Source organism: Miniopterus natalensis, chromosome 3 (genome assembly GCF_054644295.1).
Source record: "Miniopterus natalensis isolate mMinNat1 chromosome 3, mMinNat1.hap1, whole genome shotgun sequence".
NCBI lineage: Eukaryota > Metazoa > Chordata > Mammalia > Chiroptera > Miniopteridae > Miniopterus > Miniopterus natalensis.
In genome coordinates this window covers 1,170,831-1,185,641 of record NC_142083.1, presented here as the reverse complement: position 1 = coordinate 1,185,641, position 14,811 = coordinate 1,170,831, and the positions used below count along the sequence as shown (strand labels likewise).

General features: G+C 51.6%; 1 protein-coding gene across 1 annotated transcript in view; it reads left to right on the top strand.

Moving 5' to 3' along the window:
* Positions 1 to 14,811, top strand: part of IL31RA (interleukin 31 receptor A) — a 30,175-nt gene continuing 15,364 nt past the window's right edge. The window contains exons 1-5 of the mRNA XM_016199802.2: positions 1 to 55; positions 3,315 to 3,432; positions 5,942 to 6,114; positions 10,832 to 10,983; positions 13,082 to 13,244. Coding sequence (XP_016055288.2) covers positions 1 to 55; positions 3,315 to 3,432; positions 5,942 to 6,114; positions 10,832 to 10,983; positions 13,082 to 13,244 — 661 coding nt within the window. The remainder of the gene's footprint in view (positions 56 to 3,314; positions 3,433 to 5,941; positions 6,115 to 10,831; positions 10,984 to 13,081; positions 13,245 to 14,811) is intronic.

Here is a 14,811-nt window from a genome sequence, read left to right as displayed (position 1 = left end):
ATGAGGGCCTGGGCGCTGTGGCTGCTTCCCCTGCTCTGCGAACTCGGCCTGGCAGGTAGGTTGGCTGTGCTGTGTGTGGACTGTGCGATTCTCATCGCCTTCTCTGGACAGGAATTGTTCATTGAAAGCAGAGGGTACCTGGGTCATGGGCACATGCGAATGGGCAGCTGGGGTTTGTGGGCTCCCTGAATTTGTGTTGGCATATGTGCACGTTGATATATGTTTATGCATGTGCAGCTTGGCCTGTTGTATTTTCAAAGGGAGATATGACCCCGCAAAAAAGGTCCACTGTCTTAGAGTAACTCTAAGTGCTTATTTCAATAGTGTTTAAATGTAGTGGTTTTATATAAAACACATATAAGAACAAAAATATGTAATTTTCACACTATTTTCATTAAATTCCAAGAATATAAAAAGAAGTGACACAAAACAAAACAAAACTTGTTTCCACAGTGGTCCAATCAGGACGATGGGCCTTATACTCATACTGTACCTTGCAGATCGAAGGCTCATTTGATCACGTCTTACATTGAAGATCAGAGGGGCGCAGGTGGGAGCGGGGCACTGGAAAGGTGGAAACACATCATAGAGTGCGCTGGGGCTGCCAAAGCAAAACACCCAGGCCGGGCGGCTTGAACAACAGACATGTATGTCCTCACAGTTCTGGAGGCTGGAAGTCCAAGTTCGAGGTGCCTGTAAGGTTGGCTTCCTCCGACATCTGTCCCCTTAGCTCGCAGATGACCCTTGTCCTGCCGCTTCTTCACCTGGTCGTCCCTCTGTGTGTCCTGGTCCCCTCTTCTCATAAGGACACCAGTCTAATGGGTCAGGGCCGCCCTAAGGGCCTCATTTAACTAATTCCTCCTTAGAGGCCCTATCTCCGTATCCAGCCTCCTGAGGTGCGGGGGGCTTAGAGCTGTTAGGCCGTAATGAGCCCAGTGTAAGACCAAGGATGCCCTGGGGAGACGGGAGGGCCCCTTGCTTTTCATTTGCCGGCAAAGGACCGACTTTGAAATCCTGCTAAGAGTCCGTGTAATGAGTGTTAAACGCGTGTAATGAGGGGGCGGGCTGACCTCAATGAATATTTGTAAAACATTGGACAAAGGACTAAAGACAGAGCCACATGTGTATACGCACACGCACACACACGCACACATGCATGCGCACACATGCATACATGCACATGCACACACACTGCCACCATCTCTGAGCCGTGGGGACAGGGAGTGTGTCGGTTGGTGTGGAAGTCATTCCTCAGAGGACGTTGCTGGCTGACCCTCGGTTCACCCACTTGCGGGACTTTGCACATTTCCACTGGAGTTGTGAGGTGTGGGATCTGTTAGTGTTCTGTTTGCGGGTCGCTGGGCTCCCAGGGAAGGTTTCAGGCTGTGGGCTCCCAGAACAAGGCGTGCCTGGTCTAGCCTCTGATCTCCATGTAACATGAGGTGCTGTTTGGTTCCGGCCACGCTGACTTTGGTCTTGTCAAGCCTCTGGACCTGGGACCAGTAGGGGAATAGTGACGATGGGGGCAGCTGGCTTTGCCGGGACTTTGGTGCATCCATCACTGGCAACCACTCCTGAAGCCCATGCCCCAGTGTTGGCCTGTGGTCCTGGAGTCCCCTGTGCCCAGAATCCCGGGCCTGGACTAGCCCCACACCCTCCTCCTCCCATACCCATCTGAGACACAGGCGAGTCCTGGGTCCCTCAGGCTACACGCGCCTGTGTGGAGCTGAGCTGAGGAGCTGCCCCAGCCCGCCCTCTGCCAGGGCAGCTGGGACTTGCCTGCGCGCGGGAGGTGGTGGGACATGCGGCTTCCTCTAGACTGTAGGCCCGCAGCCGTCCCAGGCTGCACCTGGAGGAACAGGCCGCCAGCCCAGCTGACCTGGGCTCACCAGCCCCCCCTGCATGGGGCTGCTCCCCCAAGAACACCGACGCCCAAGCTCTGTGCCGCCCTCACTTCCTTACCCGATGCCCCAGTACCTGACCTGCTGGAAGTGACGGGCTCTCTCCTCCTTCTGGCGGGGATGCCCCTCCTAGAAACACTAGAGCTTGGCTCTGAGAGTGAAGGTAACTCCAGAAGTTGCCTCCTCTCTCAAGGCGCCTGCTTCTTAAGGCTGGTCTTACCAAGCTCCAAAGGAAGTCAGTCTGAGCCTCGGAGCTGAATGCTAACCTTAGCGTAAAACTGCCCTTAGTTCTTACCTTTGGGCATGGGTAAGATGAACCCCGCGGTCACCTGTGAAGTCCACGGCCGCTTTTGGAAGTAATAGCTGTAAATACATAAATAAGATACACAGGATTATAAAGGAGCCCAATTATTCTGAAATGACGTTATCAAAAAATTAAACAAATTTGTGACATAGTAATAGAGGTGTTTCTTTATTAACGCATTAAATAAGAAGACCTAATAATTACATTACTTCAGTGATAGTGAAGGTACCTATAACAACAGACACATAATATGAAAATAACTGACTTTTTAAAAAATTTATCCTTATTGTTGAAAGTATTACAAATGTCTCTCTTTTTCCCCCGTTGATCCCCTCCACCCTATAGCCCCCAGGCCTTCACCACACTATTGTCTGTGTCCACGGGTTATGCATTTATGCACATAAGTTCTTTGGTTAATCTCTCCCCACCTCCTGCCCTGTAAGGTTTGTCAGTCTGACTTTTAATGGTAACAAAGTCACAAGTAACGACGTGACTGTAACTGTTGACCCCATTCATGATGGGAGGAAACTGTAAATTTCAACAATAGGTCAATGAAAAACGGGACGAAAGTCTCTGCCTCCAAGTTCCTACACCCTGGACTCCGCCTCTGGACTTGCGCAGGGTTAGACCCCTGTTCTCACGGCGGCACCTGCTCCCCCCGGGAAGGGATGGTGTCACTGGGCTGGGGGCTACCAGGAGCAAGAGTTGTAAGATCTGAACACAGGGCTGGAGACATCTCAGAAACGTCCTGTTGTGCCACCTTCCGGGGAGGTTATTGATATGTAAGGGGAAGCCGGGCCTAGCTCAGCACCCCGTCTCCCGCTGCCCTGTTACCCCGATGGTTCTAGCGTTTGATGCTTTACTTTGCCTGGTATTTAAATATAATTTTTGATCCTCAAATGTTGCGCTTGAGTAAGAATGTAAAAAGCATGTTTTAGAAGCAGAAATCTGGCCCTTCGAAGGGGGTAATTGGGGAGATGGAGGTGGGTTCTCGCGGCCTGCCTGGGAGAACCTGCCACGCCAGCCACTGCCCGCCCCGGGCAGCCGTTCCCATCGCGCCGCTCGGTGCTGCCCGGGTTGGCCGTGTACTGAATGACTGTGTGTGTTAGTCCTGCCAGCTAAGCCCGAGAACATCTCTTGCATCTTATACTACAAGAAAAACTTCACTTGCACCTGGAGTCCCGAGAAGGAGGCCAGTTACACGCGGTACACGGTGAGGCGGACCCAGTAAGTGCGGGCCGGCGCGGGCGGGGCCGGGCGGGGCGGGGGCGGAGCTCGGGGAGGAATGTGTCCTCGCTGGCAGCTCTGGGGACCGCCGTGCATCCAGGGCCGCAGGATCGGAAACTACGGGGCGGGGGAGGCGTGGCTGCCGCCCGGGCATACGCTCAGGGGACAAATCTATTTGCTATAGCCAACCGCCCCCCTCCTCTTTCTAGAATGTTATAAAACATGGGGCCGGGGATGGCAAGGGGGTGCCAGGCCTGCCGTGAGCTCACTGTGTGACCCGTCCTGAGAAATCCACCGGTACCAGTTCCAAGGTTTCCTGACCTCAAGCTCCCCTTTTTACTCGACGTCTGTTAGAATAAAAATTATAAAATTGTTATTATAATTCCAGCCAGAAGCCAGGGGCTTCAGCGAGTGTGTACAGGTAGGAGGTTTTTTCTGAAATTTGGAAAATAGCCCATGCGCCCCACTGTGTCCTTCGCGTTGCCCGGGGACTATCACAGGTGACCTTCCCCTATTTCCCGTCTCAGCAAGGGAGTCCAAAGTCCCAAGTTTCTGTTTTGTTTGGCTTTTAAATGCAAGATCTCGTGTAGACTCCTGTGTTTTCACTCCTGGAACTGGCCACGGGCGTGGTGAGGGAGGTCCACTCACGTTTTACGGCAGAGGGGGGCAGGCAGTGTTCTCTGCGCCCCGACATGTCAGCGGGTACCCCGGAGGGAGGGCTCAGCAGGGCGTCTCTGGGAGGCTGGAGAGTAAGTACTTTAGGCTTAGAGGGAGATGGTTTCCGTCAGACCCTCACAAAACACGATTCCACAGCAGGGGAGCCGTGTAGACAATAGTGAACCTTCTTCTTATTTGTTTCCTGACCGCTTAATGTAAGACCTGCTCTTAGCCCGTGGCCCCTGCAGGAGCAGGGAGCGGCTGTGCCCCACCTGCAGGCTGTGGCCTGCCGACCCCCGACCCCCGACCCAGGCCCAATAACCCACGGTCCACAGGCCTTGCCGCCTCCTGCGCTCGCTGGTCCTCCGTCCCAGGGTGAACCGAAAGTGGCAGAAGGGGGCAGGTGCGGAAACCGCGTCAGGTTTCTCCCACTTTTCTGGAAGGCTCTCCTTGTGGGCGGTCAGCTCTGAGAGCGGGTCAGTGGTAGGGACAAACCCTCCTGATGCCCAGGACAGTGGGGACTGACTCCTCCTGGGGGAAGGGGAGCAGCGGGGACGCCCCTGGGGGTAGCGGCTGTGATGGGCCGAGCAGGAGCTTCGGAGGAGGGGGGGGAGCGTGCTGCTCACAGGTGACACCCTGAGTAAGAGCCCCGGCGTCGGCCATGGCGCCGGCGCGAGGGGCAGACACGTCCCAGCATCTCACGCTTGGGCCAGGTGCCCGCCAGCTCGCTGCGCCCTCGCGACCGCCCGGGCTGCAGCTACGGCACTGGGCCCGTGTTAGAGATGAGAAGGCAGGCGCAGCGGGCTACGGAGCCGACCCAGGCCCGGGTCGCGCGGGCAGGGCCGGGACTCAGACCCACGGTGCGTCCAGAGCCCGCGCTCGTCACACGACGCAGCCAGGCCCCGGGGGCCATTCCTGCGCTGCCCACGGCCACAGAAAGCCCCGCGCTCTCTCCACTTCCACGTCTCCGTGACTCTGCAGCCCACGCCCTGCTCCCCGGCCCCGCCCTGCACGCATGGCCCCTGGGCCGTGGCTCCTCGCCTGCCCGCGGCCACCTCCGCCCCCGCGTGACCCCAAAGCCACGAGACTATAGCCCCCTCCCCTGCCTGGGTCCTGCCCGTAGGTGTGCTTGTCATGAAGTTACAGCAGGGATAGGGTTAAATGATCTAGGAAAACAGTTTTAATGAGTTTTCTGAAAACACCATATACCAAAGGTAAAAATTTCAACCTGAAAAATATAAAGAATGTTAAAAATCACCCAAAATCCCCTCACCAAAGGTAACATTTCGATGAAGTCCTTTCCAGATACCTCTAAGAACAGTTATGTAAATACATAAGTTCATATAAACGTGATTTTTCTGTCCATAATATGCATCCTTCTCATTTTCACCAATAACAGAGTATGGGCATCTTTCCCTGATAGTAAGTACAGATGTGTTAAACACTATCATTTTAAATTTTACTTATGTATACACCATGATTTATTTAACAATCCTCTCTGATTTTTTTTTCTATTAAAAATAAGTCCTCAAGGTTAGAATCGGGGAATCTAGGGGCCTGTTCATTCCTTGTTACCAGTAGAAAACACATTATTACAAGTGTAGCTTTGGGTGGACGTGTGGGGCTCCGGGGAGGCTCCGTGGTTTACGGCATCTCAGGCCGGACGCGGTGGACTTGGACCTCTGTGGCGGTGCGGAGGGAGTTTGGAGAGAGGGCGGGAAACGAAGGCTGGTCTGGGCCGTTCTCAATGGAAACCCAGCCGGAGCCTGGCGAGCACAGTCTAATACGTCACGTGTGGCTTGGTCCCCAAGCTGCGGAACCACACTCACATGGAGTCACTTTTCCTTCAAAGCAATTACGGAAGTGAAAACGACACTTGCAATTCTACAAGTGAGAACCGTGCTTCCTGCGCCTTCCTGCCTCCTGCAATAACCTTGCCAGACAACTACACCATCCAAGTGGAAGCTCGAAATGCCCACGGCACGGTGGAGTCCGACGTGACACAGTGGCACTTAGACACCATAGGTGAGTGCAGCTGGACGTCTTGTAGACTCTTTTCTTAAAAGATGCCCCGCCTTTTAAAAGAGGTACCTGTGGGCTTGAAAGTAGACTCAAAGATCAAGGATGTACTAGATGCATGTTACAGAGAAACATAAAATGTGCCGTCTTATCAAAGAAGGAGAGGGAGGGAGGGAGGGAGGGAAGGAAGGAAGGAAGGAAGGAAGGAAGGAAGGAAGGAAGGAAGGAAGGAAGGAAGGAAGGAAGGAAGGAAGGGGGGAAGGAAGGAAGGGGGGAAGGGGGGAAGGAAGGAAGGAAGGAAGGAAGGAAGGAAGGAAGGAAGGAAGGAAGGAAGGAAGGGAGAAGGAAGGAAGGAAGGAGGGAGGGAGGGAGGGAGGGAGGGAGGGAGGGAGGGAGGAAGGAAGGAAGGAAGGGGGGAAGGGGGAAGGAAGGAAGGGGGGAAGGGAGGAAGGAAGGAAGGAAGGGAGGAAGGGGGAAGGAAGGAAGGGGGGAAGGGAGGAAGGAAGGAAGGGGGGAAGGAAGGGGGGAAGGGAGGAAGGAAGGAAGGGGGGAAGGGAGGAAGGAAGGAAGGGGGGAAGGAAGGGGGGAAGGAAGGGGGGAAGGGAGGAAGGAAGGAAGGGGGGAAGGAAGGGGGGAAGGAAGGGGGGAAGGGAGGAAGGAAGGAAGGGGGGAAGGAAGGGGGGAAGGGAGGAAGGAAGGAAGGGGGAAGGAAGGAGGGAGGGAGGGAGGGAGGGAGGGAGGGAGGGAGGGAGGAAGGAAGGAAGGAAGGGAGGAAGGGGGAAGGAAGGAAGGGAGGAAGGAAGGAAGGGGGGAAGGAAGGGGGGAAGGGAGGAAGGAAGGAAGGGGGGAAGGGAGGAAGGAAGGAAGGGGGGAAGGGGGAAGGAAGGAAGGAAGGGAGGAAGGGGGAAGGAAGGAAGGGGGGAAGGGAGGAAGGAAGGAAGGAAGGGAGGAAGGGGGAAGGAAGGAAGGGGGGAAGGGAGGAAGGAAGGAAGGGGGGAAGGAAGGGGGGAAGGAAGGGGGGAAGGGAGGAAGGAAGGAAGGGGGGAAGGAAGGGGGGAAGGAAGGGGGGAAGGGAGGAAGGAAGGAAGGGGGGAAGGAAGGGGGAAGGGAGGAAGGAAGGAAGGAAGGGGGGAAGGAAGGGGGGAAGGAAGGGGGGAAGGAAGGGAGGGAGGGAGGGGAGGGGAGGGGAGGGGAGGGGAGGGAAAAACCCAGACAGAATGACGGTTGCCAGGGCTGGGGGGGGATTAGGCGGCGACGGTTAAAGGACACAAAGTTTTAGTTACACAAAATAAAGAAATTCTGTCCCACAATTACATTAAGCTGTTTACTTTTCTTCATTTTTTCTTTCTGTTCCTCAGTCGGTCCTCTCGAGGGCCCTGTCTTTGCGTTTTGCTGGTTCTCCCGCCAGCTCAGCTCTGCCGCTCGTCCCTCTCGTGGACTTTTTCTTTCAGTTCCTGTAACCTTCAGCCTCAGGATTTCTGTGTGGTTCTTTCTATACGTTCCGTCTGTTTACTGATGATATTCTCATTTCGATCCTATACCATTTCCTAGATCTTTAGTTCTCTGGCCACGTTTTTCTTCAGCTCTCCGAGCCCATTAAAAACAGCCATTTTACGGTTTTTGTCTAGTAAGCCTGCCGACGGGGCGTCCTCAAGGACAGCGTCCGCCCCTGTAGTTTGTTTCTTTGAATGGGTCACGTTTTCCTGTTTCTTCGTGTGACTTGGGATTCGTTTGTTGGAACTGGGAGTCGCTGGACCTGGTCTTCGCGGATGAGCTGGGCTCTCGCTGAGCCTGGCGATCCGTCTGGGTGGAAGCTCAGATTCTTCCCAGGTCTTTCCTGAGAGCGCATCTTGCATGTTGCCTTCTCGGTTCCTCTGTTGTCTTGATCGCCTCGGGACCCGAGCTGGCCCATTCCTCTGCCCCTGGTCTCCTGCCGAGGCCGTGTGGTCTGAGGGCCCCGGCAGCTCTCGGGGGACGAGTCAGACCACGCGCAGGCCAACCTCCCCGTCTCACCCGGAGGTCGGGCGCTGGAAGGTCTGCTCTGTGCTCTCGGGTCTGAGGAAGGGAAGGAGGAACCAGTTTCCGCCTCCCCTAGACCAAGACCACCCACGTGCTGGGGCGGGGGGGGGGGGGGGGGGCAGGAGGAGGTGCGACCTCCCCTGCCACTCCGAAGGCCCCTTTCTGGGTTGGGTTTTCAGCTACAAACCAAACCTTTGCCTGGTTTCAGTAGCTCCAACCAGATTATTTGAGGCAGCTTCTGTGTTCTGTTTTGTTTTGTTTTTTTAATGTTTCTATGGGGAAACATAAACTTGGACTCTCCTAGCCCATTTTGCTGACATCACTCAATATAACTCAGTTCTTAATGAGCAATTCTGAGGGCCCTTTTTAATCGGGGTGAAATTAAATCACACGCCTCCTTGGTGATATAATCGTGGGGTTAAATGGGGCTACAGTGGGGATTTGTGTCTGCTCTGACTCGAGGCAGTCTCGGTTAATGGGAAGGGCAGGAGTTCGCAGTGGGTGCAAATGAATCCCAGCTGGGCTTCTTATGAGAAAAGTATTTAACCTGCAAAAAATCTCAGTTTTCCCTTCTTAAAAATGAGTATAACAAATGTGAGGTGGTTGAGAAGAGTCAATAACATGATTCTTCTCAAAAAATACTCATCCAGTGCTCAATGCAAATCAATACTCTTATAAAAATTGCTTCATCTGTCTGTTGTGTACAGCTCCAGCCACTGAGTGGCTGCGTAGATTGGTGACTACCCTTTAGTCCAGGAATAATTAGTACCTACTATTTTTTTGAGTAGCTACAAAGAGCTTTCTGAATACTTTCAGCCAACGTTTGTTTTTAACTCATGGATCTAAGTAGAGACTCGCTTTCCAAAAGCCTTCAGGAAGGAAGATGAAGAGGCTGATAGTATTCAGCACCTGCGGCCAGGGTGCGGTGAGGGGGGTGCTCATCCCCTGCCGGTGGAAGCTGCAATCAGTGGAGCTTTTTTGGAAAGTGAGGCGTGGAAGGCGCCCTAAAGACTTCCATAGGCCTTTACTCATTCTACCCGACGGGGATCTAAGAGAACCACCAGAGACCAGACAAAGATGCAACTCTCACCCACTCATTCGCTCGCTTAACAAACATCAGGTGTTAACGCTGGCTCTGGGACCCACACTCAGCCTCTGCTCCCGGGGAGCTTTAAAGTGAAAAATGGAAAATACTGTGAATGTACACTGACAGCGACAAGGTCAAATAAATTCTGCTCATCCCTAAGACTGAAGCTTTGAAAAAAAATCACGTTTTGAAGACTTTTTAATGCAAGGGGGTAGACGCTGATGGCATAATGTGATTTAAAAAGAGAAGGGCTTTATGTAACAATATTGATTTTGTTTGAAAAATATGCAGACAGTTAATAGAAAAAAAGCCTGAAAACACACAAACATGTTAATAATGGTTATTTCTGGTTGATGGCATTATGGCTAATTTAAAATTTTTGTTTGTAGTTTTCTATGTTTAAATTATTTGTTTTGAATGAGCATATGTTACTTAATAACCAAAAAGAAATACATTTTTTCAAAGAGAGAGTTTTGGTAGTGTTCAGAGGAAGGAAGGGGTGCTTCCTGCGGGGCTCTCCACGTCTCCATCCTGGGGTCAAGCAGAGAGGCTGAGGGGAGCGGAGCGGAGGGGAGGGGCCCAGCCCATTTTCCGGTCGCACAGCCTCACCTTCTTACCTCCATTCTGCTCAGCATACCTCCCCCTGCCAGGAGAACGCTGATTTGCAGAAAAATCATAAGAATGTACCCTCTCCTCCTTGGACATTTCTTTTTGGAGGGTGGGGGCAGCATTTTTTTCCCAGTAATGTTCATGAATTATTATTTTTTCTTTTTCCTTAATTTTATTTTTGTTTAAAATATTACAGATGTCCTGTTTTCTCCCCAATGATCCATTCCTCCCCGCCCCACCCCCCTCCCCAGTCTCTCTCCCCACCATTGTCCGTATCCTTGGGTTGTGCATATATGCATATAAATTCTTTGTTTACTCTCTCCCCCTCCACCCACCCGCCCTCCTCCATCCCTCTGACATTCGTCAGTCTCATCTGTGCTTCCATGTCATTGAATCTATTCTGTTCATCAGTTTATTAAGTTCTTTAGATTCTACATATAAGCGAGATCATGTGATGTTTGTCTTTCTCTGCCTGGCTTATTTCACTCAGCATAATACTCTCCAGGTCCATCCACACTGTCCCAAAGGGTACGAGATTCTTCTTCTTCACAGCTGCGTAGTATCCATGGTGTGAATGTCCCACAGCTTTTTTATCCACTCATCTCCTGATGGGCACTTGGGCTGTTTCCAGATCTCAGTTATTGTAAACTGTGCTGCTATGAACATAGGGGAGCATATATTCTTTCTGATTAGTGTTTCAGGATTCTTAGGGTACATTCCTAGGAGTGGAATCACTGGGTCAAACGGCAGCTCCATTTTTAATTTTTTTAAGAACCTCCCTACTGCTTTCCATAGTGGCAGCCCCAGTCTGCATTCCCACCAGCAGGGCACTCGGGTCCCTTTCTCCACAAGCATTTTTTTAGCACTGTCTTCCCAGTGCATCTGCATATGACCGCTCCCAAAACACGCGCTACCAGTTCCTTCCCAGGGTTTTTGTTTTTTACAAATTTGGGTGGATGTCATTAACACTTTCTGATCTTTTTGCAAATCTGTGATTTCTATTTTCAGTAAAAATGGAACCACCTATGATTTTCAGCGTGATACCAGTTTTGGGCGTCAAACGGATGCTTCAAATAAAATGGAAAAGGCCCGAGTTGGCCCCTGTTTCACAAGCTCTAAAATGCACGCTGCGATTCAGAACAGTGAACAGTGTCCGCTGGGTAAGTTACAGTGTTACAATGTTTCTTCCAAGGCCCACAGCCACGGGTTATTGACAACTGTTGACCTGGAATCTTTTTTCTTTTCTGCGCTGAAAACAGAAGCTAGACAAGAGCGAGCCCTTTCCTTCCCCGTCTGCCCTCTGGGCCTTCAGGTGGGGAGTGCCTGGCTGCAGGCGTCCTGCACTCTGGGCGCGTGGGCGGATTACCGAGTGAGAAATTTTCTTCTGCCTCCACTCTGGCTTGTGTCTGACTGTGTTGGCTGCCAGAGATTCCGTGGCTTGGCTATTTCCTTTTTTATTTTCCCAACCTTCTATGGAATTGTGATGTATAACACACATTGAGAAAAGTGAACACAACGTAAATACTGCATTTTACAAATCGTTATTGTCAGCTTCATAGTATAAGCTCCCTTATCATGAACTCCCCTTAGAGCTGTTATCCTGATTTTTGTGGTAGTTATTTATTTGCTTTTTATTATGGTTTTAAGCCTGTATTCCTGAACCACATGGTTTCAGACATTGTACAAATGGAATCCATACATTTTGTACTTAGTTTGTCTCTTTCTGTCATTATTGTGCTTTTAAGATTCATTCACGTCATGTAGCGCTGGAGTTCCTACTTTTCATTGCTGTGTAGTATTCCATTGTATGGGCACAATAGAATCATGGCTGTAATTTGCATATACCTGACCTTTAATGAGGTTGCGTAGCTTTTCATGTGCTTATTGGCCACTTGGAGCCCTTCTCTGTGAATAGTTTATTTAAGCCTTTGGCACATTTTTTTCTAATTGCTTAATCTTTGCAAATATCCTATAAACAGGACACCACTATTTTTTATTTTTATAGATTAGGAATTGCAATGTAGAGAGCTAAGTCACCTCTCCAAGATTTCAAGGTGTGTTAAGTTGCACACCTGAGCCCAGGTTTTCTGGCTCCGAGCTCAGTCATTTCCTTGACAGTCCTTTAGCAACATCCAGAGCACCTTCTATGGCCTGGTCTAAGGGACTGCACCTTCCCAAAGTGAGTCCTGTGCACGCTCCCCAAAATGAGCCCAAGGCTGTTTCCAGGGTTTGATTTAGGCTTTGTACCAACATTTCTCTGATTCATCTCTTGAGACATATACAGCTCGGGGGAGCCGGATTCGGCACAAAGAACAGATTGTTAGAAACAAACCTGATGAAGTTGATGTTTTGTTTGGAGCCTGTTGCCTGTGTTGAGTTGGGGAAGTTTCAGGTTTAAGCCTGCGAGGCTCACCACGTGAAAGCCTGTGAGACCCACAGCCTTTCCCCTGTGGGTCTCGGGCTGTGAGCAGCAGGCTCCGGGGCCTGCACTCGGCAGAGCTCTTGGGCACGAACTCGAGCGGACCCTGCAGGAAGCCAAGCATGTCCGGGGCCGCCTAGCAATGCAGGAGGAAACATTCAAAAGATTTTAAAAAACAAATATGACATATTTTATAAAACATGAAAAGCAGAGCTTTGTTAGACTTCATTGCTTGTGTTTTATGGATTAATATTGTTTTATTTTGATTTACTTGTGGTTGGCCTTCTCTCAAAGGTCAGTCTGGCTGAGCCCAGGTTTTCTGGCTCCGAGCTCAGTCATTTCCTTGACAGTCCTTTAGCAGCTGGGCCCCATGACTGAGGGGAGCTGGGAAGGCTCCTTGCCCAGAGACGAAGGCTCATCCCAAGTGATGTTCCCAGCAACCCTATTCTGCCCCGGCAGCATCTCGGGGCTGTTGGCAGAGGGTGTCAGGGAACTTGGGTTCAGCAGTGAGAGGCCCTCCCGTCGGCCCTACCTCCTTGCTGGGATGCCTTTTCACTGAGCTGCGAGCTCAGAAGGATCCCTCACACCAGCTCAGCAGCAGGAACCTCCGCCTCACCGGGTGGGGTTGGGGGTGGGGGTGGTGGCTCATGGGGTAACTCTCCTCCGTTTGGATGCAGACGGTCCCAGGCATGCATGGAGGTCTGTTTGTGAAAATTATATATTGTAAACGTTGAGATCTAATGCTGCTAGTTCTGAAAAGGTAAGAGAGGGCTGGGGAGTAAAGAAGAAAAAGAGAGAACTGGTCTCCCGTCCAGCTCAAGGTCATCTCTGCCTTGCAGATGGAGGTCAACTTCACAGAAGGGATCTATGGAGACCAAACGTACAACCTCACGGGGCTGCAGGCTTTTGCGGAGTACATGGTAACCCTGCGGTGTGCGGCCGAGGAGTCCAGGTTCTGGAGCGGCTGGAGCCAAGCAAAACGGGGAACCACCGAGGAGGAAGGCAAGTGGGTCCCTCGTAATTCCCCTCCGCCTGCTCAGGGCCGGGGCAGCCTGGCCTGGTTGTGTGGGTTTGTCAGGTGTGGCACCTGGGGCTCAGGGAGCCCGCAGCCCCTGGGCCTGGGGGCAGAGAGGAAAGGCCCTGGATGGATTAATGATATTAATCCTCTCTGCAGCGCCCTCCCCTGACCTCAGGATGACCGGCTCCTCTCAGGGTGTTAGCTTTTTGTCCCAAAGACAAAAGGTCTGATCACAGCCTTAACCCTTTGCGGTCGTTTGTCTACTCTCAGCCACCACAGCAAGGGACCGTACGAATCTGAACTCCATTCATGTATCGGTTCATAATTTCTCTGAAAGCTCTTAATTCCGACCAGCACGACACCCGTGTCCAAATTTAATACGACCGCAAAGGGTTAATTCTCTTGTACAGGTCTTGAAGTGTCCATGAAGGGACATACTATTTAGAGATCTCCTATGGTAAATTAGAGATATATACCATAAACCCTGGAGCTATTGCTATAAACATAAATCAAAGTAAAAATAAAAATATAATAAGGGGGAAAAGGCCACACCGTGCGTGACCATGCGGGAGAGAGAAAAGGAGCCGTGTTGACTGAAGTACGACATTCGGGGCCCGTGCTGTGTGACCGCGGACTTGCCTTAAATCCCAGCCTGGCTCCGGGGCGACTTCTGGCAAGACGCCTGTTCCCTGGGCCTCAGTTCCCTCACTGTCTGTCCCCCCTTTCCCATAATGGAGTATAATTTGTAAAATGGAGTCAGTTGTGGTATCTACGCTTTAGCGTACTGTTTTAAAGACTAAATGAAATAATGTGCTTGGCCCATGCAAACGTTCAGTAGGTGCCAGATTTCCTGTCTCTATTTTTGACCCTCCCGGGAGCCCACTCGGAGGTGAGGGAGCTGAGCTCCGGACACGCTGGCAGGTTGCTCCGGGCCTCTCGGCAGGTGCTGCCTTGTCTGCAGGTCAGGAGCCCTCGACGTCCGCTTCTCCCGTGGGTCGGATGGCCAGAAACCAGACCTGGCTTCGCGGCTGGTCGATGACTTCAGCTGCTTGGCTACGAGAAATTAGCCAAACAGTAGCTCTTGTTCTCTGGGTCCTTGGCTAACGGCATCCAGTCACCACTCATCCAGCAGAGTCGCTGCTGGAGACTCGTGCTTTCGTTTTCGGTCATTTTTTTTCAGGATCCAGGAGGAAATGAATGGAAATGCACCTCCTACCCCCAAGAGACCCCAGTGTCCCCTCTTCTCATTCACAAGCCACGAGTGTCCGTATTTCACAGGGAAACGCCAGTCACTGCCCAGCACCTCAAACCTTTTCTAGTTGTTGGAAAATAGTCCAAGTTGAAGCGTTACCTGTTTTCTTTTGGATTTCAATGTATTTTTAAACAATATATTTATTGATTTCAGAGAGAGGAAGGGAGAGGGAGAGAGAAACATCAGTGACGAGAGAGACATTGATCAGCTGCCTCCTGCAGGCCCCCGACTGGGGATCGACCATGCAACCTGGTGCCCCGACCGGGAATTGAACCGACACCTCCTGGGTCGTAGGTCGA